This window comes from Hylobates moloch, unplaced genomic scaffold (genome assembly GCF_009828535.3).
Source record: "Hylobates moloch isolate HMO894 unplaced genomic scaffold, HMol_V3 SCAFFOLD_4, whole genome shotgun sequence".
NCBI classification, from domain to species: domain Eukaryota; kingdom Metazoa; phylum Chordata; class Mammalia; order Primates; family Hylobatidae; genus Hylobates; species Hylobates moloch.
In genome coordinates, this window is record NW_026652279.1 from 159,289,425 (window position 1) to 159,316,238 (window position 26,814).

The 26,814-nt window shown below is 51.3% G+C and overlaps 2 protein-coding genes across 6 annotated transcripts in view; one reads left to right on the top strand and one right to left on the bottom strand.

The window, feature by feature from the left end:
* Window positions 1-15,690, top strand: part of FARP1 (FERM, ARH/RhoGEF and pleckstrin domain protein 1) — a 314,829-nt gene extending 299,139 nt beyond the window's left edge. For 2 of the 3 annotated variants that reach the window (XM_032151146.2, XM_058438026.1), the window contains exons 19-27: window positions 2,977-3,107; window positions 6,162-6,230; window positions 6,465-6,554; window positions 7,296-7,378; window positions 7,458-7,570; window positions 8,029-8,195; window positions 13,436-13,543; window positions 13,999-14,150; window positions 15,503-15,690. In XM_032151146.2, coding sequence (XP_032007037.1) covers window positions 2,977-3,107; window positions 6,162-6,230; window positions 6,465-6,554; window positions 7,296-7,378; window positions 7,458-7,570; window positions 8,029-8,195; window positions 13,436-13,543; window positions 13,999-14,150; window positions 15,503-15,584 — 995 coding nt within the window. In that variant the 3' untranslated portion in view covers window positions 15,585-15,690. Of the gene's footprint in view, window positions 1-2,976; window positions 3,108-5,181; window positions 5,275-6,161; window positions 6,231-6,464; window positions 6,555-7,295; window positions 7,379-7,457; window positions 7,571-8,028; window positions 8,196-13,435; window positions 13,544-13,998; window positions 14,151-15,502 lie in introns of all 3 variants that reach the window. The other variant, XM_032151148.2, reaches the window with a different exon arrangement.
* A 2,044-nt stretch (window positions 15,691-17,734) lies between these two features.
* Window positions 17,735-26,814, bottom strand: part of STK24 (serine/threonine kinase 24) — a 72,743-nt gene continuing 63,663 nt past the window's right edge. For 2 of the 3 annotated variants that reach the window (XM_032151149.2, XM_032151150.2), the window contains exons 10-11: window positions 25,038-25,174; window positions 17,735-20,753 (exon numbers count right to left, since the gene is read on the bottom strand). In XM_032151149.2, coding sequence (XP_032007040.1) covers window positions 20,717-20,753; window positions 25,038-25,174 — 174 coding nt within the window. In that variant the 3' untranslated portion in view covers window positions 17,735-20,716. The remainder of the gene's footprint in view (window positions 20,754-25,037; window positions 25,175-26,814) is intronic. The other variant, XR_009213311.1, reaches the window with a different exon arrangement.

Genomic DNA, 26,814 nt, shown 5'->3' on the forward strand with positions numbered 1-26,814 from the left:
CTGCATAGGTGGCTCTTGCACAGGTGGCCCGAATCTGCACACCCACTAGGAGGGCAAGGCCCTTATTTCTTGCCTGAAATGTCAGAAACACCCCCCAACTCTTTGGCCAAACGTGTCATCTTGTTAAAAATCCATCTTCTTACACCTTGGCTTAAAACCTGGGTGACGGCTGACTGCCTCAGGCTAAAATCGAAAGTCTTCGTGACCTGGCCTGGCCAGCTCTCACACCCCAGCTGCGCACTGAGCACCTGTACTGGGCGTGTGAGGGAGAAGGAAGTGTGGCCCCTGACCTCACAGGACCTGCTGGAGGGCCTGCAGGCAGGTACCTGGGCAGTGGCAACCCTGCACTAGGGCCGTGAGAAAGAAGTGGATGGTGCAGTTGGAGCCGGGGCGTTGGGGGTTGTTGGGGGGATCTTGAAGGGAAATGGTGTCTAAGTTCAGAGCTAAAATGTAAATAGGAGTTTTCCTGGGTGAAGGGAGGGTGTGGAGAATAGAGTTAGAAACAGCACAAGCTCAGGTTCAGAGGGGACAGAGACCGGAACATTGCCAAAAGCGTGCAGGGCACTGGGAGAGCCACAAAGTGAGGCTGCGACAGAAAGCAGAGGCCACATCCCACTGCACCCCATGGACCCTGCAAAGCCGTAATCTAAGAGCAGAGGCCGAACAGGAAGTGTTTTAAGGAGGGAAACAGTGATACCAGGCTTGTTCTAGAAAAATCATTGTTAATATCTAGAATATATGGCGGACTCCTACAAATTAGTTGTTTAAAAAGGCAACCCAATATGTAGGAGACTTGGCAGAGTAATTAAGACAGTGACAGTTCACAGAAGGGGAACACAAGTGCCTCCTGACATGGTTTGTCATTGACCATCTGTCTTTAAAACAAACCATGCTGGCCGGGGTGGCGGATCACACCTGTAATCCCAGCACTTTGGGAGGCCGAGACGGGGGGATCACTGGAGGCTGGGAGTTCAAGAGCAGCCTAGGCAACACAGTGAGACCTTGTCTCTACAAAAAATTTAAAAATTACAGGCTTGCGCCTGTAGTGCCGGCTACTCAGGAGGCTGAGGTGGGAGGATCGCTTTAGCCCAGGAGTTGGAGGCTGCAGTGAGCTATGATTGCACCACAGCCCAGGCGACAGACCTAGACCCAGTCTCCAAAAACCATGCTGCCTCTTGCCTCCACTCCTTGGCACATTCCGTACCTTCTGCTTAGAGTCCTAGCCACCACCTCCTTGACCTTTCCTGGCCAGCTCTCTCTCGTCCTTTAAGCCTCAGTTTGTGCCTGGCACCTGATGTTGAGCTGACCTCCTGTGCGCCTTGTCCTGTCACACTGGCATTGCCTGTGTGTTGGCCGAGCCCGGAGGAAAGGACTCAGGGCCCTTCCTGGCTCTGAGGACTCCTCAGATCTATCGCCCATGGGGGTGAGAGCGGTATGTGGTTTTGCAGGCGCTATCCTTGGCGGACTCATCCAGTTTCACTCTGCTATTTCTCTAAACAGTACCCAATGGAGACAGGCTATCCTTGATGATTGAGGGAGAGAGTGCTAGCTAGCTTAAAGCATGAGGTGGCAGCACTGTAGGAGCCTAGATTTCCGGAGCTAGAGGGATACCAGAGGGCACTGGGGGCCAGGGAGCCATCATTCCATCATTTTCCTCTCAGAGCTCCCCACTACCCCCCAGCCCTGCCACTGAGCACTGGGTGCCAAGTAAATGTTTATTGGACCAAACTGGCTGGTAATGTCTGAAAATCGAGCAAGGCCTGGGATTTGTCACCATGGCTGAGACCGCATTCTCTGATAAGCCTGGGAGAATTTAACTCGCATCCTTGGGGAAAAAATCAAGAAAACTAAATGCTTCCCTTCCAACACTGAAATGCTGGGGGAAAGCGGCGAAAGAGGTATTTAGCGTTCTGAAGACTGAAGTTCAGTCAACAAGTATTTCTTGCTTTTCTTGACCAAACTACCCAAGTGCTCAGCCTCTGGGGACTTGAGTGCCACCCAAACTTGTCAGCCGCTGGGGACTTGAGTGCCACCCAAGCTTGTATTAATCAGGCACTAGCTCCTTTTAAATATTGGATGCCCACCAGTATAGGCGAGCTGTGCCTCTGTTGAAAAATAAAGGCCTGATGCGGTGGCTTATGCCTGTAATCCCAGCACTTTGGGCGGCCAAGGCGTGTGGATCACCTGAGGTCAGGAGTTCGAGACCAGCCTAACCAACGTGATGAAAACTTGTCTCTACTGAAAATACAAAATTAGCCGGGCATGGTGGCATGCACCTGTAATCCCAGCTACTCGGGAGGCTGAGGCAGGACAATCACTTGAACCTGGGAGGCAGAGGTTGCAGTGAGCTGAGATTGTACCACGGCACTCCAGCCTGGGCAACAAGAGCAAAACTCTGTCTCAAATAAAAGAAAAAATTTGAATTCTACAGCAATTCTTCACAACTATCTTGGTAAACCGTGTAATTTCCACACGAGGCAGAACTGGGGTGTGGTGGAATGTTAGCTACCTGGAGTGATAGTGACACTTCACAATATCAATTACACCTCCTCCCAAGAAGATGCCGACTTTGCTCCAGATTTTTCTATGGCCTCTTTGTGCTCACTGTGCCTTGTTCTTTCCAAGTAACAGGAGGGAAAAGAAAAGTCTCTACCCAGGGACAAAATTCAAGGCAGTCTTCTCCCCCTGTGTCTTTCCCCTCTAAGCCAACAAGTCCATCTAATTGAAGGACAGCTGTATGCCACATAGCCATGCAGGGGTCACTTAGTTTCAAGATGCTAAAGTGAAGCAAATAATTACAGAAAATACACCATCAATTTTTATTATAGAGAAATAACACTGTTTTTGCTCAAAAGACACTTTTGAATACTGTGCAGGGACTGGAGTGATTTCCCTGCAGCGTCGAGCTGACAGCTGCTAGGGGAAGACCCCTGCCTGCCTTTCCCGCTGCAGACTGTATATGTCTTTCCTTCACAGCCGCTTTGGCAGAGATCACGGAGATGGTGGCACAGCTCCACGGTACAATGATCAAGATGGAGAATTTCCAGAAGCTGCACGAACTCAAGAAAGATTTGATTGGCATTGACAATCTTGTGGTTCCGGGAAGGGTAAGCAGCAGTGGCCTCACTATGCACTGCGGGGGGAGCAGAAAGGAGGCATCGGAGGGACTTACATTTGAACCTTTTGAAGAGAGACACTTGCAAAGCAAAATGTCCTCTTTCCATCCACCTGGGAGACAACTGGAAAAACACGACAGTGTTGTTAGTTCAGAATCATCGCGTTCAGGGGAGATGAAGCAATCCTCTGACCTCATATTCTGCTTTTTCTCCTTATGGGGTGATTCGCTTCTTTACCTTTTCCCCTACCGTATCCCACAGAAGATTCGAGATTGCTTATTTTATCTTTTTTTAAATGTACACAAATGAAAATGGAAAATTAAAAAAAAAAAGAATTAGGTAAATAGTAATAAAGCCAGAAAAGTAGTGCAGTAAATTATGCTAGAAATTCCCATGCAGGTATGAAGTGTTTTTTAAAAATTCAATCTTCCATATATAATTTGAGTTCAACATTAAAATACCAAATCTTAGCTGGAAAGCAATTCCAGGAGTGATGCAAGTTCACGGACACTGTGGCCTTCCCCTCCCCAGCCCCCTGCCTGAGATGCAGGTGATTCCTACTCAACACGGCTTCCCGCACACACTCCTTCCAGGCCAGTGACAATGGGGAGGACAGGAACAAAGCCTGCCTTCTCCACTCCCTTCCTAGGAAGCCGTCATCACCCAGGAATCAAACATATCATTCAGTTGCTACGTCTCATCAAATCTCTCTCTGGGATCTTTACCCTGTGGCACCCCCATTTCAAACCCTACGTCACCCAGGTCGAGAGACAACTCACTGTAGCTGCTTTGATCTGCTGCGGGCCTGCCTGACCCTGCAGGCCAGGATCCAGTATCTCAGGGACTTGTAGTCTTTTCCAACAGGCAGCTGCCCTGGAAACTTTACATCTGTAACTCAGGGCAGGGGAGGGAAGCTCTCCGTGTATTGGAGCATTTCTGTCAGGAAGCCTAATTACAAAACTGACTAGAAGCCACGTTGTGAGAGATTGTCAGGAGAGCCATGTGGTAAGCGCTGGCAGAAATTAGAGCTGGGATTGCCTCAGCTCTGCTGGTGAGAAGATCCTGCCAGGCCTCGGCACTTAATGACCTTATTTACCCATCCACACAGAACCCTCAGAAAAGCCCTGTGGAATCGATGTAATTTTCTCTCAGCTTTGAAAGTTATAAAATATTTAGCATCTCATGCTACATGGTGAACAGACCATTGATAAAGAATTCCTTATTTTGAGGAAATGTTTTCCACTGCAATGGAAAGAGCCTTGGATTGGAGGAGTTGGCCCTGGGTTCAAAGTCTTGCTCTACCAAAGCCGGGGCGGCGGGGGACCATGTCACATGGAGACCATAGCCTCTCCCTCATAGGTCATTAAGATCAAATGAGATTTGCTATGTGAAAATGACATAATACATATCAATTATCTTCGTTTTCCCCCACCTACATTTAATTGAAGAGATGAAACATACCCATAGTATAGTGGCATTAATTACATTGCACTGCACAGTGGAAAGCATTTTGCTGTGTCACACACTGGCTGATCAGGTGATCACGGGCAAGTTTCTTAATCATTTGCCCCTCAGTCTCCTCATCTGAAAAATGGGAATAATGATATTGAAGGTGCAGGCTCACGTCTGGAGCTGTTGTAATCACTCCGTGTCGCAGGTGATCAGTGACTATCTGAGGCTGGTGGTGCAGGTGGTAAGAATTATTTATGAAGACAGTTATAAAGAAAGGCAGGCTTATTTGAGAAGTAGGAAAATACATTGCCAGAAAGCAACAGCAAGAAAGCAACAGCAAGAGAGGAGCTGACTGCAAGGAGACAAAGGCTTGCTGGGGATTTTTACTGGGTGGTGTCTGTGCTGTGTGCCAAGGAGGGCTTTGTGCAGTGTGATAACGCCACAGTTGCAGCGAACTCGCTTGCATTTTTCCATCAGCCAAGGGTCTGGTGATAGCTGGGCGCAGGAAGATGGTGAGTTATCTGTGCAGGAGGGCTGTGTCCTGGACCATGAAGAAAGGCAGACCTGTATGGCTTCTCTGCTTTGTCTTTTTGTTTTCTCTTGGTCCCACAAGCCTGGCTCCTTTTCCCTTATTAGGGCTCCACACTTAGGACACGCCAGACGCATCCCATGTGCTCCAGAGAGGAGGCCATTGTTATTAGTAAAGGCGAAGATGGAATTGGGGTACTCCTTCCTAAGCTCAGATGATCCCCTGATTCTTCCACTCATCAGGCCGCCTCACATCCACTCATTGTTTCAAGTCAACCCTGAGCAGAATGGGAAGGTGGGATCGGAGGCCCCTGAGGGAGCACGTTCTGGAAGTAGATGGTGGCGATGGTGGGGCTACCTTGTGAATCCACAAAGGCCACAATGCTCAGTGTTTTGTGGATCCTACCACAATTTAAAAATGATCATTTTTTTAAGTGCTTGTGCCCCTGCGATTCATGCCCTCAAGAGTGTACAGCCCCGGGGAGGATGTCACTCGGGATGCAGAGGTGCCTTGGACACATCTGCCTCTCACTCCTTTATCCTCAGCGCAGTTACTGCTCATTGAGAAGCAGGGTTTTAAATCATGGAGAAGCTTCCTCCAGCCACAGTGCTCCCATGTGGCCTCTCGGTCCTCAAGGGTCCCTTGCTGCCACTTTTTATAGCCTCTTTCTTCTTTGAGAACTGCTTGGGGTCCTTCTGATCTCCCTCACTGTGGGGAGCCCTGGGGACCCTGGGGTTACACATACGGTCCTCAGAGAGGCCCAGGCACTCTTGAACCCGACTGTCAGTATCATTTGTTGGGGGAGCTGCTGGTGGTACCTGCCCTGTACCTTCCTGGGAAGGAGACAGGTGATCCCTCAAGAGGGTTTAGCACAGCACCTGGGGCAGAGCAAGCGTGCAATGAATCGCAGCTGAGTGCTGTAACTTCCACTATGCAGGGGACCCAGGTGGGAGGAAGCCAGTAGGTTTGCACGCTCGCAGTCCGTTCCCGGGGTCTGCACGCTGGCCGTCAGCCCTCGGGGTCTGCATGCGTGCAGCCAGCCCTCCGTTTTGCCTCCCCTGCAGGAGTTCATCCGTCTGGGCAGCCTCAGCAAGCTCTCGGGGAAGGGGCTTCAGCAGCGCATGTTCTTCCTGGTGAGTGGAGAGAGCGGCTTGTCCTCACAAGGATTGTGCCACCTGGGCAAGCAAGGCTCCCGAGGCCGGACCTCGGCCACCCAAGTGAGGGACCTGGGGTAGAGGAGCAGCAGCCAGAGGTGCCCAGGCCCAGGTCGTTGAGGACAGTGAAGGCACAGTTGAGGACAGGGAATGCTGGAGGGAGGCCTGCTGTCCAAACATGGTCTCACCTCCACACACTTCTGGTTCCTCTAGTTCAATGACGTCCTGCTGTACACGAGCCGGGGGCTGACGGCCTCCAATCAGTTTAAAGTCCACGGGCAGCTCCCGCTCTACGGCATGACGGTGAGTACAGCGCAGGCTCCAGGCTAGGGCCTGTCCTCGGGGGCAGCAGGTGCGGGCACTGCTGACCCGGCGATGAGGAGGGGAAGGGAGAGACTGGATAGGAAGGGAGAGGGTGGCCAGTGTCATCTTGGTTACAAGACGTGGGCTCAAAGACCATGCAACCCTTTCACCTAAAAGATCGAGTCTTCTAGGGCTTCTCTAGTGGGGCTCTGGGGACACAGCTCCTCCTGCACATGGGATTCCTTATAGAATCGAGTGAAGGGGCAAGCTGACGAGGCCGCATTGGCATGAACTTGCCTCCCACCACCTGGGCCTGGCCCCAGGGGCCCGGACAGTCCTCACCACACACAAGAATGACAGCGCCCGCTCCCTGGAGCTGGGCAGGCCGCCTCGTCCTCCCCCGAATTGGATTGGGGCTGCCTCCTGCCCCCCTTGGCAGGCAGGTGTAGAGGGCGCCTGAGCCTGGGGTGTGGCCCTGGCTGGTGCCCACGTTATCCTCCGGGGTTGGAGAGAGGGAAGTTTGTGGGCTCTGCCAAAAACATTCAGTGTGCTGTGATCTTCCTGTCGCCTTACCGAGTTTGGTTTTCCCAACTCGGAGTGCCTTCTCCCTCTGTGGGGCTCTGGGTCTCCTGAGCCCCGCTCAGTGGCACCCCTCCTTTTCCAAGTTGCCTGGCTGCCAGCTCAGTTTGTTTGGAAGTGCATCACGTGCCTCATGGTGACGTTATCTTCTCTTGCCCACAGATTGAGGAGAGCGAAGACGAGTGGGGGGTGCCCTACTGCCTGACCCTCCGGGGCCAGCGGCAGTCCATCATCGTGGCCGCCAGGTAACTCGGGAGCCCGCCCCTTGCCTGTTTCCCCTTTGATGTGCTGTGGCCTGAACACCTGACGCGTCTCTGTCTCCAGTTCTCGGTCTGAGATGGAGAAGTGGGTTGAGGACATCCAGATGGCCATTGACCTGGCAGAGAAGAGCAGCAGCCCTGCCCCTGAGTTCCTGGCCAGCAGCCCCCCTGACAACAGTGAGTGTGGCCAGGGCAGCTTTCCCATGCAGGGGTCTGGTTCATGGAGGGACAGCATTTCTGCATCTAAAGTCACCCCATCGGGTAGGCCTCACGTCCGTAGTGTACATTTGTGTTTAAAGCCAGAGATCAAGACAGTTCTTTTTCCTAAAAGTAAAACCCTGAAATCAGCATGAGGGAGCTGGGAAGTTACCTTTTCTGGGCCGGCATTTACCCTTGTCCGGGGAGGGAACATCAGGCTGTCCACACCCAGAGTGAGGGCTGTAGTCCACACACCTGGGAGGGGCCGGGGCTCCGTGGCTGGGGCTGCAGGGTCCATCGGGGCCTCACTAGATTCTGGTTGGGTACCACAGGTTGTGACTGCTGTGAGCCCCCCTACCTTCCAGCACCTCAGAGGGTATCAGGAAGGGGTGCTGGGAGGAAAGATAAGAAGTGCTGCCTTTTGCCCCCTCCTGTAGAGTCCCCTGATGAAGCCACCGCGGCTGACCAGGAGTCAGAGGATGACCTGAGCGCCTCGCGCACATCGCTGGAGCGCCAGGCCCCGCACCGTGGCAACACAATGGTGCACGTGTGCTGGCACCGCAACACCAGCGTCTCCATGGTGGACTTCAGCATCGCAGTGGAGGTATGCGGGGGCAGGGCAGCTCTGGTTCCCAGCTTGTGCTGGCCCAGGCAGAACCCAGGCAAACTTCTGGGCCAGGGGCTTGAGGGAGGCTGGCACCACGGGCGGCCCCACCCACCCGTGGTGGCTGAGCAGGGAAGGATCAACACTGGGCCCCCTTTGGAGCCTGCCGGAGGTATCCCCGCAGGTGGTGCTGAGTGGGCGCCGACTTCCCACAAATGCAATCCCGTCTGTTGGAGCTCATCAGTCCTGCTGCCGTCCACAAGATCGTTTTCTGTCATTCTTCGCCTGTTTTCTTGCCTCTCATGCAGTTAGCCTAGAACACAGGTGCCCAGGGCACAGCTGCTGGACAGTTCCATGGCTGTCACGTCCTGAACCGCCCCACGGGAAGCGGGTGCATGGGAGGGAGGAGAGTCTGCACGGTGGCAAGCAGGTGCCAGCTCCTCCCCATCGTGAGGGTCACGGCAGACACTCCTGTGACAGAAGACAGGCTAGCAAGGGAAAAGCATGACCAGTTTATTTCATCGTCATTTTACATGACATGGGAGCCTTCAGAATGAAGACCCAGAGGTCCGGCGAAAACCGTCTGTTTTTATGCTTCGGTTCCATGAAGAACGGATCGCCGTGTGGAGCTGATGGGACGGGCTGAGAGCTAATGCCAGGAGGGCGAAAGGAGCCCCGCAGGGCTCCTCCGGGTTTCCTGGGCCTCTCTGAGCAGCGTTCCTCACTCCGGGGTATGGTGCGGGACCCCTTCTGCAGTGGGGGTCTTAGAACCTCTTCTCACACAAGGTGGGCCAGGGAGTAAGTTTATAGCCAGCTCTTACACAGAACGGTGGGGAAAGGTTAGGGTCACCTTTTTTGGTTTTGTGGCTGGCTTTGGGGGAAGGAGGTTCTGGTTTCAATGACCCGCCTTAAGGAAGGGGGAGTCCAGTTTCCATGGCTCGCCTGCGGAGGAAAGGGGCGAGGCAGGAGGTGGTCAGGGAGGCCTGGCTTCTGAGCCTTTCACTTCGGGGTATTGTTTTCTGAGCCTACCACCTGAAAGTTGGCTTTGAAGATGCATCTCTCCCAGATCTTGAATCCTTCCAGACCCTTCCAAACACCCATTCCCTAAGCATTCTTCAGTCCAGGCCCATAGCTGTGTTTCAGAACACTTCAAGCCTGTGAAGGTTTAAAACAGGAAAGCTTTCTTCATCTCTCACTGGCAATGGAAGTTGGGGCGAGGCCATTCATCATTGCGATTGTGTTTTATGTGAACGCTCGCGTTTCACTGCAGAACCTCTGCCCCCGTGCCCTCCGGGGGGCTGCTGCAGTAGGGGGTAGAGGCAGGACGCCTTCCAAAACGCAGAAAGGTCCAGTTCCCCCACAGGCCTGGTCCAAACAGTGTCACATAAGAGACTCCGGCCGGGACAGGAGTGTGCTGGCTCTTGGAACCAGCAGCAGCAGGAATGAGCCAGCAATGCTTCATGGAGGGTCTCGAGAGAGTCTCGGAATTTATTCTCGGGAAACGACGTTCCCCGCTGCTCAGACCTGCCTTTATTGAGTTTCCTGCTACAAGCCGGTGTTTCTAAGCCCAGGCCTACTTCTGATGACATCCTCAAGGGGACATGGCCGAGGTGCAGGCCCTGGCTCCCCCACAGCACAGCCTTTCTTCCCAGCTGTCCCCATATACGAGGCTCATCCCATGGGGTTCCCGTGAGTGTGCAGGTGTGAATATTCCCTCCCCGGGCCTCCTGACAGCCTAAGTGTGAAGAGCACTAAACGTTCTTCCCCAGCTTCACACCTCCACCAGGCCTGTGCGCAGAGCTTGCGGGTCTGAGACTTCTCCCAGGGGATGGGGATTATGACAGCAGGAAAGGAGACCCCCCACACAGAGGAGCAGGGAAGAACCCGTGATAGGCTCATGAGACACGAGGCCCCATCAGATCTCACCTGTGGGTGTGTCTGAAACGAAGCCAGGCGACGTGTGGCACCGCCATTGGGGAGGAACCGTCTTGGCCTTGCTTCATTCTGACCTCGGCAGTGTGTGAATTACGACTCTCAAGGCTGGGGTTTGTCATAGGCCTCAAAGCTTTTTACATACCTGGAGGCACCCAGGCCATTCAACGAGGCAGCAAATACCCAAGTGGGGTCCAGGTGGCCCAGACCCACCTACAGCCCAGCTCTTTTGGGTAACAAATCTACACGGTCGCAGCCTTCCGTGTGCAAGATTAGGTCAAGGCACTGAGTCAGGAGCAGACTGGCCCCCGGCCAGATCTAGCCCCGGCCTGGTGGCTTACAGCCTGTGAACCAAGAATGGGTTTAACTTCTTTTTAATGGCTCCTACATAATGTCTTCAGTTTGGCCCCTTGGCCTGCAAAGCCTGAAATATCTGCCGTCTGCCTTTTGAGGAAAAGTTTGCTGACCCTAGCAGAGAGCAGGAGAGTGAGCCACTGGCCAGTGGGGTTTGAAGGTGGCAGTGACCACCTAGTACAGTCAGGGACCTGGCTGCTCTATCACTTTGCAGATGTCCCTCCTTGCCAGGGAGCCACCTCCCAAGGCACGTGGCATCAACCTGGTGTCGGTGGCAGGCGGCCCTCGCGTGCCAGATGCCAAATGCTCGCTGACTTGCAGATGAGCCATCCCCAGGGCCTCCTCCCTGCGTGACAGAGAACAAAGCAGCTCCATCTCCTCCTGACTCGGCAGCCTCCTCTCCCAGTCCCGTGCCCAGCCTCTCTTCCAGTTCCCGCTCTCGTCTGACTCGCGTAGGCACACGTGAGGAAGGGGCATATGTGGGGACAGTGTGGACTCACTGGCCTCTGCTAAAAGTTGTGGGCAAGCCAGCAGGTCTGGGGGCTCCCACTACAGGTGGGGTCAGATGTTGGGATGGCCAGAAGGCTGCCCAGCCTGTGGGCACTAGAGCCAGTGAAGGGCCAGAGGCAAAGCAATGCAAGTTGTCTTTTAAGGCTGGAGTGGCGAGACAGGACAGCAGGGAAGTTGTTCAGCAGACAGAGTGCAGACAGGACCGGGAGGAGGGAAGGGACAGGGTGCAGACAGGACCGGGAGGAGGGAAGGGACAGGCCAGGGAGCGGTGGGCACGAGGGTTGTACTTGTTCCCCGTGGTGTCACACAGCACCAACCTCAGACCGGGTGAGGCCACAGAAACATCTCTCACAGTGCGGGAAGCCAAAAGTCCAAAATCAAGCTGCTGGCAGGTGGGTTCCTTTGGGAGGCCTTGAGGGAAAACGCCCCTGCCTCTCTGACAGCATCTGGTGGCTGCGGCAGTCTCCTCGGGGATCCCCGACTCCACCCATGTTGCAGGGCTCCGGTCTGCCATGTCCCCAGCTGTCCTCCCTGCATCTGCACTCTAATCAATATCCTCTTCTAAGGACACGGCTCATGTTGGGCTTAGGGCTCATCCTAGTGACCTTACCTTAACTCGATCGCATCTGCAGAGACCCTGTCTGTGTCCGTGTGAGGTTACCATCGTAGGCACGGAGGGTTTGGACTTGTTGGGGGGTGCAGTTCAACCCACAGCAGGGTCCAAGGGGATGGGGTCCAAGAAGGGAGAGGAGCGGTGGCCCCAGTGAAGGGCCACGAGGAGACAGGGCAGGCTGGTCTGGTTCTGGACAAGGACGTTGACCCTCTCGTGAAGGCAGTGAATGGAGAGAGGTCTGGGAGCCACCAGCATGGCCTCAGCCTCCTGAATGCAGGGCAGGAGAGTCGCGGCGCGCAGGGCCCGTAACGCTGGAGGCCAGGATGGACCCGACACGGGAGCGGGAGGCTTGGCCTGGCCATGGGGAACGTGGAAGGGCCGCTGGATGTGCCTATTGATAAAGAGGTTTCTAGAGGCTACTGGAATGGCCAGGCAGAAGCTAGAGAGCGCTAAGGAAGCTGCTTTGGAAACAAATGGGCCCAGACTATGATGGGTGACATGTATGAACCCCACTGTGGGCTGGCTGCTGTGTGAAAATTACGTGATTCGGTATGAAAATACCTAGGAAAGGGGAGTGTGCCGCCCTCCTTGCTCCATGTTGCGTGACCCAAGATGCCGCATGGGCATCAGCCCAGCCCTGGCCACCACCAGGACCTTCTGGGAACCTGGAACCTTGCATTTTCTTGTTCCTTTCTGCCACTGGGGGAGGAGGATGGATGGCTGGCGCTGCCTGCCTGGCCTGGAACCCCCTTTCTCCCCGTCTGCGGGGTCCCCCACATCCTGCAGCACCTCAAGGACCCACTGTTGGTGTCCCTCTCTCCCACTGGACCCTCCCTGAGCAATTGGAGGGCAGGGACATCAGACTGATCCCAGCTCCCAGCACAGAAGCTTAGTGACAGGGGCACCCAGAGATATGGAATGAGGCAGACTCAGAGGCCTGTATTTTGTGGTAAAATGGCTATATCACAATATTGGCCAACTTAACGATTTTTACGTGAACAATTCAGTGGCATTAAGTGCCTTTACAAGGTGGTGCAACTGCTTTGAGTCTCTGCTGGTGATGTCACTTTGGCAAAGGGACCAAATAAGCCACCAGTGTGTCAGGAGTGTGTCAAGCCTGCTCAGAGTTGTGTGGAGGTAGCATGGACACAGGTGCCTGTCCCTGCCCCCTAGCTGGGCTGCAGTGCAATCTAACAATGCTCCAGGGGCTGGGCCAGCCTTGAGCCTGGAGGTGGGCAGGGCTGCAGCTGCCCCCTGGGCCACTAGAGGGCATGTGGGAGCCGTTCACATGCACCCCAGGCCCCGCTTCCTAGGCAGGGTGCCTGGTGCCTCAAAACGAGTGCTGCTCTGAGCTTGTTGGGACGGATCTTTCCCTCCTTCAGCTTCCGCCTGCTGGCAACGCATGGGGTCCTGTGCCCCCATTTCTGCCTCAGTGTCACAGGGCACACCCCTCCCCCCTGCAAGGTGTCTCTTCTCCTCGGGACACCACTCCCGTTGGAATTAGGGCCCACCCTACCCCAGTGTGATCTCATCTTCACTAGTTACCCTGCAATGAGCCTATTTCCAAACAAGCCTGCGTTCTAAGGTACTGGTGATCAGGACCTCAGCATGTCTTTTGGGGGACACAGGGCCCCCAAGATGCCCCACAGCAAGTGACAAGGGGAAGTGATGAGACCTGTCAAGTTTCCCCACACACGGGGGAGCAATGGGGCCCACATCCTTCAGTCGCGGACATGCCCCAGCCCAGGGCCCTGGTGCAGGGAGAGCTGCTCTCTGTGCCCTCCTGGGGCAGGTGCCCGCTGTGCTTCTCACAAGTCTCCTTGCCTTTCAGAATCAGTTGTCTGGGAACCTGCTGAGGAAATTCAAAAACAGCAACGGGTGGCAGAAGCTGTGGGTGGTGTTCACAAACTTCTGCCTGTTCTTCTACAAGTCACACCAGGTAAGTGTCTCACACAGGGCAGGTGGCCCTTGGGGGCAGCAGCATGAGGTGAGGGGGCCGCCCTCCTCTGGAAGGACTCAGGCCTCTTGAGCTCCAGGTGTCACGGGGATGACAGGGATGCTGGTGGGGGGCCCTGTCCACCCGAGGCCCTCAGCTCTAGGAAAGACTGACATCATTATCATCCACTGAAGGACCACTTCAGCCCTAGGAAGGGCCACCTGTCTTCTGCCTGGACAAGGGACGGGGGTTGGCTTTATCTACAGCTCAGTCCTGGCGGGACTTGCCACCTGGGCCATCACGTACAGGCCAACACTGGCTGCCATGGTCCCTTCCAGGCCCATGCCCGAAGGGGGAGCTGCCTGGGCTCCCGAGTCCCTGTCTGATGCGGGCAGCAGCCAGGCCCAGAAGCAGAAGCTGCCCCCAAAAAGCCACTTTGCTTGGTTTCCCCTTTCCAGGACAATCATCCCCTCGCCAGCCTGCCTCTGCTCGGCTACTCGCTCACCATCCCCTCCGAGTCCGAGAACATCCACAAAGACTACGTGTTCAAGCTGCACTTCAAGTCCCACGTCTACTACTTCCGGGCAGAAAGCGAGTACACGTTCGAAAGGTAGACGCCCCCTTCCCACGCACAGGGCCCTGCAGATAGAGGACCCCTCTTCCAATCATCAGGATTTCTCCCAAGTCAGATGGCCCCACCCTTCCCTGCCAACTAAGTGTTTAGACCTGGGGTCCCACTGCCCGACACCAGCAGGCGATTCTGTTCTTATGGCAAAGTGGGGTCCCAATTTCCCTGTGCCCTTACCCTGCACGATGTTGGCTGAGGCCCTGGACATCTTGCTTGGAGATCTCCGACGTATGTGTATGGGATGGTGAAGCTAAGCCCCAGTGAGACTGCCTACATGGTGTAATGCCAGGGGCCGCAGACTTCATTTAGCCAAGAAATAAATGAAACAGTCAGTCAGGCCTAAGACTGTTCCTGCAATTCACATTTTAAATAGAGATCCTGGGCCTCTGCAAATTGCATCCCCAAGCTGACTACCTGTGCAGTTGGCACTGCTGAGCTGCCCCCTGGGGGGGCAGGAAGGGAGGGGTCCTCAGCAATATGCTGAGCACTTCCTAAACAATATCAATCACCTGAAAAAGGAACCTAGAGGAGAGCCATTCTCAAATCTGGTCCTGGACTCAGCTTGAAAGCTGGGTTTATCCAAGTTGGGATTTTGCTATTATTGTGACAAAGGGTCCAGCCTTGAAGTCCAGATCCTGAAAGGCCTGGGAAAAGGCCAGGTAATTTGGGGAGTCCGTCCTGCATTGTGTAGGATGTTCAGCAGCAACCCCTCAGTTGGGACATCTAAAAATGTCTCCAGACTTTACCAAATGGGACAGCATTACACCCATTTGAGAACCACTGGTATAGAGCAAATACACAAATATATAAAAAGGGAGATTCGGGTGTGGTGGTGCAAGCCTGTAGTCCCATCTCCTAGGAGGCCGAGGCTGGAGGATCGATTGAGCCCAGGAGGTAGCTACAGTGAGCAATAACTGCACCACTGAACTCCAGTATGAGTGACAGAGCCAGACCCTGTCTCAAAAAAAAAAAAAAAAGGGAGAGCTTCCACTAAGGATGGGCCATGCCCTGCCATTCTCTGCAATGTCCGTGAAAATAGGAGGTAGCGTTCTCCCCAACAACCAGAGGCCACCTCGCTCCTAACTGCTGCAATGGAGCGGGCAGTGTCACCGCAGCAAGGTACTTCCAGCTCCACACTGAGTGCCCAGGCCAGCGGGTCTCCACTGTACCTCAGGAATGCCTGGGTGCTGGCTGTTCCCTTGCTCTTCTGCTGAAGTGGCAGATTACCAACCAGGCGGCCTGACTTCACCTTGTGTTTCTGTAAGCGATGCCCACCAAAGTGTCATGAGTCCGTCCAAACAAAAGGTTGACTGACTGGCGTTCCCGTGTTGCAGGTGGATGGAAGTGATCCGCAGCGCCACCAGCTCTGCCTCGCGAGCCCACGTGTTGAGCCACAAAGAGTCTCTCGTGTATTGATGGCCGGACACACTCGTTTCCGCAGTGGCTGCTTTCCTGGAAGACGTTTCCTTTTTTCTGTATTAATGAAGCCTGGTAAAATTAACACCTGTCTGAAAATCAAAAACATGGCTTCCCAGCAGCTCTCCTGTCTCCACAGCCGCGTTTTTTAACCCCGACCTCTCAGCGTCTGAACGAACAGCGCTCCCACCTCCAGTCCTGGCATCCGCTGGGGGCGCTGTTCTTTAGCTAGTGCCAGTATTAAAACATTGTCATTACGAGAGTGCCAAATGACATCTTCCCTCCACCCTACCCCTGAAAAACAGTACACACACATCCTTTCAACACAAGACAGGGCAAGTATTTTCTTCCTAAAAAAAAGAAACTTATTATTTTCACCTACTGGCTGCTCCATTTTATGAAGTGGATTTCCCGGTGTTTGCAATACACTCAGTGCAGCCTTAAGCAAATGAGATCATTTTCAGATTTCGTTTTTTTTTTTTTTTTTTTTTTTTTTCAGTCTTTCTACTTTTGTAATAATAGGAAGTTAGTAGGACTCACTTCTCTGATTAATAAGCAATTTGCAGCACACAGCGTTCTACTGCGGGGTTTCATGCTCACCTGAAAACACCTGTTCCCGACCTACTTCTTGGTGCAAGTTGACCAAATCGTTTTAAGTGGTAATTCTTTCCAACCGTAGCAGGGTTGTTTTCTGTTAAGCGAAGCTGAAATCCAGTGCAATACCTGGACTGTCACCGTCCTGTGAGTGGTGTACACAGTGGGAAGATAATAAGCCGTGGTGTTTTGCTGTGTCACAAGCATGAAAACCTGTATGTCATTGATCAGGGCCATTTGTGGTATGTTCCGTGATGAGCGTTTAGTGAGCGTGCTGGCTGCAGAGCACTATGAAATCATGGTACGTAGTCCCCGGCACCTGTTGTTATTCTTATATCCTCCTGCAACTGTGGTTTGAAACTGCGCATTCTTTAGTAGTATATATTGTGCCTGTCTTCAAAAACATTTACCTTTTTATACTCATTCCCCCTAGGCATGGGGTAGTGTCAGTCGGACTGCACAGGGAACACGGTTTCCAGTGGCTCGGGCCCCTACTCGGGAAACGTCTGCCTGTTCTCGATGGTGATGGGGTGGCTGCCATTCCCTTGGTTTTTCTAAGCCCTTTCTACCAAGAGTCTCAAACAAGCGGAAGCGACGGCCGATTCAACCCAGTTCTTTCCAGCGCCCCGCACCGTAGCACCTGCCCACCTGAGAACGAGCAACACGCCCTCTCTGTGGAGCTCTGACCGGTGCACCTGGAAACGGCAACTTGCAAACGGATGAAGAGCCTGACGTGTGTTAATCAATCATTTGCCTTACAAGATGTACCAGACGGTTTCCAGTACTAACAAAGGGAATAAAAATACCTCACGCCACAATCCAGCATATTGACGTTTTAAGGCAAGACAGCCAACTTTGCCTGTAGTCTTCATTTTGTGTGTGTGTGTGTGGTGGGGAGGGAGGAAGGGGACACTCCAGCAAGGGTTTCTAAAGCCCCAGTGTTGAGAGTGAGACAGGGAGGGCCTGCCCCCAACTGCTCCCTACGCTCCTCCCACCTCCAGGCAGGGGAACAGCAAACAGCTCCAGGGCGTGTGGCCCCTGCCACACAGCAGCATCAGGCTCCCTCAGGAAGTCACCATTCATTCCTGGAGACTTGGGGACAAGGCACTCTCCTATTTCTGAATGATTCCAAACTACTTGCTGGACACTGGTGGTTCTGACCTGTGACCAGCACCTCTGCTTCCTGTGTGCCCTCAAGAAAATACTAGTGTTAGGCCAGGCGTGGTGGCTCACGCCTGTAATCTCAGCAATTTGGGAGGCCGAGGCGGGTGGATCGTGAGGTCAGGAGATTGAGACCATCCTGGCTAACATGATGAAACCCCGTCTCTACTAAAAATACAAAAAATTAGCTGGGCGTGGTGGTGGGCGCCTGTAGTCTCAGCTGCTCAGGAGGCTGAGGCAGGAGAATGGCATGAACCCGGGAGGCAGAACTTGCAGTGAGCCGAGATCACGCCACTGCACTCCAGCCTGGGCGACAGAGTGAGACTCTTAAAAACTAGTGTGGGTAACAGTCCATCTGAGTGGAGTTTGAGACACACTACACACGAGACACACAATGACGCAGATACTCGTTTTCTTGAGCTTTATTGGCCCCTGCATGATACAGTCCCTGTGCTTAAGAACATGCCCTATTAGGTCACTCTGCCTTTGCTGACACATTTTATAGCAGAAATACACAAGCTGTTTTTAAAGGAAGGAAATATTAAAAAATGCTTATAAATTGACAGTTTTGCCAAAGGAAAGGTATAAAATGCTACATACAGAACCAAACCAGCCACTTCACGAGAGCAACTCAGGAATAAAACTACTGGATAAGGAAGGCAGATGCACTTCCAAGAAAATCAGAACCCAGCAGGAGGTGGCCAGGGCATCCCAAACCACACTGATGTCCACCTCACTAGCAGCAGCCAGCCAGGACAGCTCAAAAACACAGGAGCTACCAGCCACCCAGTCGACGGTCCTCGTCTCCCAGAGACTGAGCACCTCCCCAGGCTGCAGGCTCTGGGCAGCTGAGCCAGGAGCAGGTGGGGGCTGGCACTGAGAGGCTACTGGTGACGACAGTAAACCCGTCTCAAAGGCCGGGACTGGCTACAGACCAGCGGCAGGTCTGATGCTGAGGCAGGTTCCAGTGGTAGCCCTGGTGCCTGGGCTCTCTCTTAATGCAGGCCTGGAAGTGGCTACACAAAGGCCAGCTTCCTTGGATAAGATGCCCTTAAAAACACTGGAGCTGATTTTGTGCGTCTATAGAAAGTAACAGCCCAGGAGAGAGTGTACACAGAGGCGAGCTTTCTAACTCCATCAAACCCCATCTCCCCCGACAGCAAATGCTGCCAGTCAACTCTAACAGAACCACTTGTTGCTCTACAGGGGAAGGAGCTGAGTATGATTAGTCTGGCGACTGCAGAGACTCCCCGTTAATACCAGTATTGTTCATTAGAACCCAGTCCCTCAAGCGGCACAACCACTGTTAGTAGCATGAGACTGGCTTCACTGCTAAAAACTGTGATGTCATTGTCCGTTTGTAAACCTGAAGAACTCTGTAAATCAGAAAAGCTGCATGTCCGCCCTGGCTCACTTAAAAATCAGGTAACGGCACACCCTGGGGAACACAGACTCATCTGTGTGATTCTCTCATAAGGACAAAACTCATCTTTGGCTTACGCTGCCGGCCTCATGTAAGGAAACAGTCCCCCCACACAGAATACTCCCCGGAAACACAAAATGAAATCTTCTCCAATTTTATTATTCAAGATAACATTCATGTGCAGAGTAATGAGTACAATAAGAATTAGCAACTCAGTTCTATTTCCCCTGACCAAAATATATCCCTTATACAAATTAAGAGTTCAACCCAAATCCACTTCTAATAAAATACCTCAATTTTAGAGCTTAAAAATCAGACTGCACTAGCAAACCGACGCAATAACCCACTCAAGCATCTGTAGCTCAGGGCTCTGTCCCCTCCCTATAGCTTAGAGGCCACTAGACCAGCAGATAGCTGAGCTACATCCCCAAGCTCACCCACTAACTTCCTTGCTTCCAAAAATCCTGTCTTAACTCCACAAGAACTGGCACACCCACGGGAGATGTCAATCATCGGCTTCAACAAACATAAAAGAATGCTTCATATACCAGTCAACAACTGCTGCAAGAACCCTCCCACTTCAGAAACCCAGAGATTTTCCCCCTTGCCAAGCAAGGCCCCACAGCAAACCAAGAAAAACACACACACTGGCTGCCTGCCTAGCAAGTATAGGCCCCTTCCAGAGAAGCAAAATAACTCTTAAGGTCCCCGGCAACCGCTACAGCAATCGCACAGATCAGCAACCTCCAACAGCATCATCTCGGTGAGCAAGTGCGCAAGCTGTCCAGGGCGCTGACCCTGGCACTCGGCAGCTCCACGCCTGGGGACTTCTCCCTGGAGTCTTCCGAAGTGTCTCATCACACACGCACAGCCACGAGTACACACGCAGGGCCACACATACACAGCAGGTGCCCTGTCCTCTGAAGAGTCACATTTCAAGGAGTATGCAAAATAAGCGTGTTATAAAATTTATTTGTGTAAGCATTCAGACATTTTTAGGTGGGAAAGATGATACGCAGAATCCACTACAAGGTGCAACAGAAAATTGTATTGGAAAGGACGGTACATCTGGCGCAGACCGGCAGTGGCACGATTCCAAACAAATGTCAGACGAGAGCGCTTCATGGGGAGAAACTGAAAATAATAATTTAAAGCTTCATGAGGCAAGATATGTTCCAATTTAAAACACTAAGAAATAGTACCATCGATGAAAAAGGAAATCAACCTCTAGGTGTACCAAAAGGGGTGTAGGGCAAACAGGAAAATTTGCATTTGTTGAGGTACAAATAGGAGTGTTCTGTAAGAGAGGGGCATTAATTATTAATGACAAACCCTGCAAATACAAAATAAAACCCAAATCACTGGTCACAGAATTCAAAATGTACATGTAATAAAGGCAAGGCAATAGACTCAAGTTATGGCCTGTCGAATATTTACTCCACTGACGTTAGCTACAGAAGCACTTGGCCAGTTTGTACACAGTGATTCCTTATGCACGCCGAAAGGGTCTCCGTAAAAATGACATTATATACAAATCTGTACACCCATCCACCAGAGCGATTCTCCAGCTCCCAGAGGGAGTTATCAACTTAAAGCAGGATACCTGAGGTTTCATGTCTTTAGTTGCCTTATCATAATCCCAAATATACACTTCAGGGTTTGTTTTTGTTTTTAAAGACACTTTCCTTGAATATGTGCACTATGGTTAAAATTAAAAACAAAAGTAATAAAATGATCACTGGAAGGAGCTGACCCTCCCCACCCATCTGAGAGACTTCATCTGGCTGTGGCACAGCGAAGACTGTATGTGTCCCTGGACGGGCGCCCGACATTGGGGTGGCCCCTGGTGGCGCACCTCTTCAGCGGAGTCAGCGAAGGCTCTCGTTGACTTTTAAAAAGGAGGAGGATGAAGAAGGAAAAAAGGAAAAACAAAACCCCCAATGCCAAAGGAATTTCAGTGGGATGAAGTTCCTCCACCACTTAGAGAATATCTAGGGAAAAACAGAGAGAGAGAAGTCAATGCATGTCATTTCTCATCCCTGTGCAAAAATTCATATAGTAACGAAAATCTTAGTTTTCATAGGAAATTCCAACTCATACAAAAATAAGTGAAGCAAATATCAATGGGTAAGTCTAATTTTAAAAGAATGCATATAAAGACTGAGAAGACCATGATTTTCACACAAAAACTCCAGAGCATGTCACAAAAAGCAAGAATGGGTTCAGCCTCCCTGAAGAGATGTGAATAAAACAAGTAATCATATCCCTTTTACTTATGATCAACTGTCAAAAAGTGAAAACTGATCCACACACCATGACACAGTAAGATTCCAGGGATGCATATGCATTCCCAAGTGAGGGCAGGAAACCCATTTTGGCCATAAAAATAGTGATGCAGTCCAAGAATCTATTTCCTAGAACTGCTTCCGAAATATGGTCCAAAGCAGGAACAACGTGTCTGCACGAAGATGTCTCTCGGGATTTTTGTAATTACACTAATTTGGAAACAACTCTGATGCCCAACAGTACAGAATCAGTTAAGTAAATTATACAAACTGAAATAACACAGACTAAAAATGGTAATTATCTGTATCTACATATATATATTAAAGCAATATTAAAAATATGTACAAGTTTAAAAGTACATACAAAATTACAGGTTGGGCATCCCGTATCTGAAATGCTTCTGGCTTTGCATCTGGGAATATCTGCATTATACTTACCAGTGTGCATCCCCAAATCCGAAATCTGACATGCCCCAGAGAGCAGTTCCTTTGAGCCTCACGCTGGCACTCAAAAAGTTTCAGATTAGGGATTTGGGATATTCAACCTGTATATGTGCACTATGTAAGTATAGTTTACATGAACAACTTCTATATCCTAAATAAGTACTATAGAAATTCTAAAAAATCTTATCTGCACTATAAGGTAGATAAGAGAATTCAGTAAGTTTATGACCCGGTAGGACAACAGAAGGCAATGCACCCAAAGATGATGATGAGATTTGGGCTACAGGGGTGGGATCATGGGTAATTTCTGTGTCTTCCAAAAATTCTACAAGATTGTCTTTAGAATACAAAAAAGCGTGAGAACGGGGTCCCCTCAGACCACGATTCCCTCAACCATTTTACAACAGACTCCAAGTCACAGGTCCAGGAGAGATGGCTGAGGATGTCTTTGACCAGGCTTATCTCAAACGTTCCAATCTAGAGCTCCTCTTTTCAGGCACTTGAAATACTTGGCACTCTCTCCCAGAGAACAAATAGTTACATAAGGTCCTCCCAAAAGCACACGTTAGCCACGGAGCCTAAGACTCAACTATGAAGAAATACAAATGACTAAATCACGGGATGAGTTGATGTCACACAAAAGAATCCAAACATTAATTCCAGCTGAGACAGAAAGGCTCTGAAAAATGCTTCAGAGGAGAGGCGGCTCTCATTTTTCCTACAGTCATCCACTGAAATAATGTGTTCGGAGCAAAACTGGCAGGAAGTCTAAGCCATGGCCACCATGGTTTTGGCAGCCATCGAGGTGAACGCTCAGTGGGAGCTTCAGGAGCAGGGAAGGAAGAAGTTGGTACCACAGCCAAGCCTGCAGGGAGATGATAAGCACTTCAAGAGGCAGCTCATCTGAGGACAGAGGAGGAAAGAGGGGCACTCCTCATCACAGACAAAGGAAAGAGAGCACCAACTCGACCTCCCCCGTGCATCACTGCAAAGTAAAGTTTTAAACACAACACAGACATCAGGTAGCTGCAGACCCGCCCGAGGGTAAATAGGGTCAATCCCAGCCATGATGCCCAGTGAGCACGTAAAATGTGCTGCGTCTGAACGGAGATGTGCTAAGTGTAAAATACACATCAATTCCAAAGACGGTCCCTCCAAAAATATAAAATATCTTATTGATGATTTTGGTATTAATGTTGAAATAATACTTTGGAACTGGCAGGTTAAAAAATGTATTGTTGAAACTAATTTCACTTCTTTTTGCTTTTTAAAAATATGGCTACTAGAAAATGTAAAATTCTCTTTTTATTTGGTTGTTAGAGACAGGGTCTCACTCTGTTGCCCGGTCTGGAGTGCAGAGGTGATCATAGCCATAGCCGCGAACTCCTCAGCTCGAGCAATTCTACAGCCTCAGCCTCCCAAGTAGCTAGGGCCACAGGTACAAGCCACCATGCTTAGCTAAATTTTTTTTTTTTTTTTTTTGGTAGAGACAGGGTCTTGCTATTTTGCCCAGGCTGGTCTCAAGCTCTTGGCCTCAAGCGATCTTCCTGCCTGGGCCTCCCAAAGCATTGAGATTACAGGCGTGAGCCACCACATCCAGCAGAAAACATGAAATTCTGTGTGTGGCCCCCATTGTACTTCTACTGGCCAGCACTGGTACAGATCTACTTGCCTTAACAACTGAAAGAAGAGGAACAGAGAGATAGGGGTCTGGGAATGGGAAACATGGATCAGTTCAACACATACAAGCCACACACTCTGTGCCCTGGAGCTGCTAGGGAAATCAAGTCACGTATATAAACAAACGGTTCATAACAATTTCAGGCAATTCTGGACAATGTGGAAAGTATCAGTTCTAAAAGTAATACTACAAAAGCAGAAAGCAAAACGCCCAACAAGACAATAACAATCCTACCAGTTTCTGGTTTTGTTCTATTTGTTTTATTATAAGGCTCTTTCTAACGAGAAATGCATGCCACTAGAATGAGGTATGTGATGCTAAGTTTGAGAAATCAAAAAGTTTGTGTTCAGGCAAAAGATGGCTGACTTTTTAATTCTATTTTCCTTTATTCCTATATTGTTTTTAGTATCGAGGGAGGGATCATCCTTCAACTGCCTCAAAATTGAAGGCAGTCAAGTAAATCATTTTTATTTTCTAGCAACTTAAAAAGTTGAAATGTCTTACTAAGAAACCCGAGTTCAGAAGCATAAACCTGAAGTATCAGAACTGTGGTTTTCGTTCAGCCGGGTGCAGTGGCTCACGCCTGTAACCCCAGCACTTTGGGAGGCCGAGGTGGGCGGATCACGAGGTCAGGAGATCGAGACCATCCTGGCTAACACGGTGAAACCCCATCTCTACTAAAAATACAAAAAATTAGTTGGGCACAGTGGCAGGCGCCTGTAGTCCCAGCTACTCGGGAGGCTGAGGCAGGAGAATGGCGTGAACCCGGGAGGCAGAGCTTGCAGTGAGCCGAGGTCGCGCCACTGCACTCCAGCCTGGGCGACAGAGCGAGACTCCGTCTCAAAAAAAAAAAAAAAAGAACTGTGGTTTTCTCCTGCTGTCCCCACATAGAGGGGCTCTGCACAGGACAGTAGGCAGCCCCTTCAATCACTTCCAAATAGCAAAAGGGACCACCTCACGTGTGCAAAACGTCTTTATGTACTGTCAGGTGGGATGCAGTCTCAGGAAAGACCTGGAAATGCCGCTCATGATCACAGAGGCTCAGCCAGCTTTGAGAGGCGCATCAGCCTGGACACCTGAAGATGAATGTCAAGGCGGCGGCACGCCTGGTCCCCCTGGGGTGTGGAGGACAGCCTGGTGACAAATGACCCTCAGGTCACACAGAGCGGCTGCCTAGCACACATCCACTGCCTCCAAACGCCTTGCACTTGTGCCAGATGGCAGTCAGGAGGGGCTTGGTTCCCATGGATACTCCTACAACAAGCTGGGAGGCAGCAGGGAGGGCGAAGCTGTCACCCCACTGAGTCCTCACCCATAGTGCGTCCAACAGGTAGGGCCACTGGGCAGGGACAAAAGCTCCCTACAGGCTGGCACAGATGAGCCCCTACCAAGGAGGCTTCCAGACATGACACACACAGCTAAGACAGCAAACACACCTGCGCCCGCTCCCGCTGAGTTGACCACACCAAAGCTGCTGGCATTTCTCACACTTGACTTTAAAGCCGAAAACCAGATAGATAGTTACACACATCTGGCTAAGAACGATCATTCTCTGGCCAATAATTAAGCTGCATAATTAAGAGGAAACAGATATTTCACCACCATCCTGTATTTATGTGGTAAGAGCTACAAATGCACAAAGTCCTGTGGGCTTTTCCAGCCGTTTCCAGATTCAGATCCTTCATTCACATTGATTTCTAGAATTCAGAACAAAGTCTCCTCTAATTCAACTCTGTTGTCTACCCTGAGGCCTGCAAGATAACAGGAACAGACAGGCCAAGAATCAAGTACCAAACTCATCAACTGAGTCCCAGCCCAAGTGCAGGCCTCTCCTCCCCCAGCCCAGAGGGGCCCTGGGTAGTTACCTCTGGAGCCGCTGCACGAGCTGGGCCACCATGGTGTCGGAGATGCCAGGGCATGCCTCCTCCGCTAGGTAGATGGCCCCTCGCAGCTCTTCAATGGACCCCAAGTTCCCTCCGCACGCCTGGCTCTTCTCCTTCAACTGAAAACACAGGAACAGGAAGAACAGCGTGAGGCGCACCAGCTGCAGAACTGGGAAGCATGCTTTTCAAGGAGCAAAACAGCACGTGGACCAAGACACTACCCCAGCCCCAGGGTGCCCGGGAAAAGCTTTGGCTCTGACTCCAGGCCACTTCAAATTCCTTTTTTTTTTTTTTTTTTTCCTTTGAGACGGAGTCTGGCTTTGTTGCTCAGGCTGGAGTACAGTGGTGTGATCTCAGCTCACTGCAACCTCCACCTCCTGGGTTCAAGCAATTCTCCTGTCTCAGCCTCCCAAGTAGCTGGGATTACAGGTCGCGGCCTCCACGCCCAGCTAATTTTTGTATTTTTAAGAGACAGGATTTCACCATGTTGGCCAGGCTGGTCTCGAACTCCTGACCTCAAGTGATCCACCCACCTCGGCCTCTCAAAGTGTTGGGATTACAGGCGTGAGCCACTGCGCCCGGCCCAGGTTCCTTTTGAAGAAAGGTGATTCAAATGCTCTGAGAGCAGTTATGTATACACAGGGCAATCGTCAGACCATAATCATTACTGTTCGAGGCCAGAAGAGAGACGACTAGCTCTCTGAGTGCCTTTCCCAAGTCTCACCGTGATGGACTGTCCTCTCTGTGCTCTTTTCCCATTTCAACCATAACCTTGTACCAGAAAAGCAATTTCAAAGCCTGTCGTTAAGTTATTCTGATCTCAACACTGCTTACTTCCTAATATTAATGGGTTGGTTCTTAAACTCCAGCAAACTGCCTTTGTGATCCAGAGTAGTGTCAAAATATTCAATTTCATATAAGTAAGTGGCAGCCTTAAATTCTGGGAATCTCCAGTGTCCTTCCTGGCACCTCTACTCCCGAGAGAAATCACAACAGTGCCTTCAGGCACTTCCCTAAGTTGAAGGTCAACTCTAAGTCTCTCTCTGGAGGCCCCAAAACATGAACTGTGAAAATAAGAGCTGTTCAAGTCAAGATACAGCATGGCTCAGAACTCGACAGAAGAGGCTCTTTGTGGTGGCTCCAGAGATGATGGACACCACCCCCTCTTCAGGGAAGAAAGAAACATCTCAGGCGACACTGAGCTTGGTTTTCAGGTTGTTGAACACATGCTGTCATTTCCAAACCCGGCCTTGCCTTAAGAGCAATGGCTTCTCTCTTCGCTACTGAAGGGGCAGGCAGGAACTAGAAGGGTCTGACCTTGGAGGGCCAATGGGTGCGGAGAGCGTTTGTTCCTGAAGTTCTTGCTGCCGCAGAGGGCCAGGCCACCGGCCCCAAGACAGCTACTTGTGTTTGTCTAGGACTCCCAATCATTTCACAGTATTTACAAGTCCTGAGAGAGTCATCTACAATCCAGCACTCTCCCTCCTGCCCGTGCCCCGCCCCTAAGTCTCAAAGAAGGAGCAAAGGCAGCAGAAGGGCCGCCCTGGGAGAGGGCCTGTCCCCTCACTGTGTGGAACGTGCTGGACCCATCACTGACTTCAGGGAGCAACCTGACCTGTGCTCCCTGAAGGAAAGCGAGACACCAATGCCCGTCTCCTCAATGTCCTCATCTGTAAGCATGGGGATATAATCCTTCTATTGGGCTTCTACAAGTATTGTATAAAATAATACACAATCAACACTCTGAACTCTAGGGTAG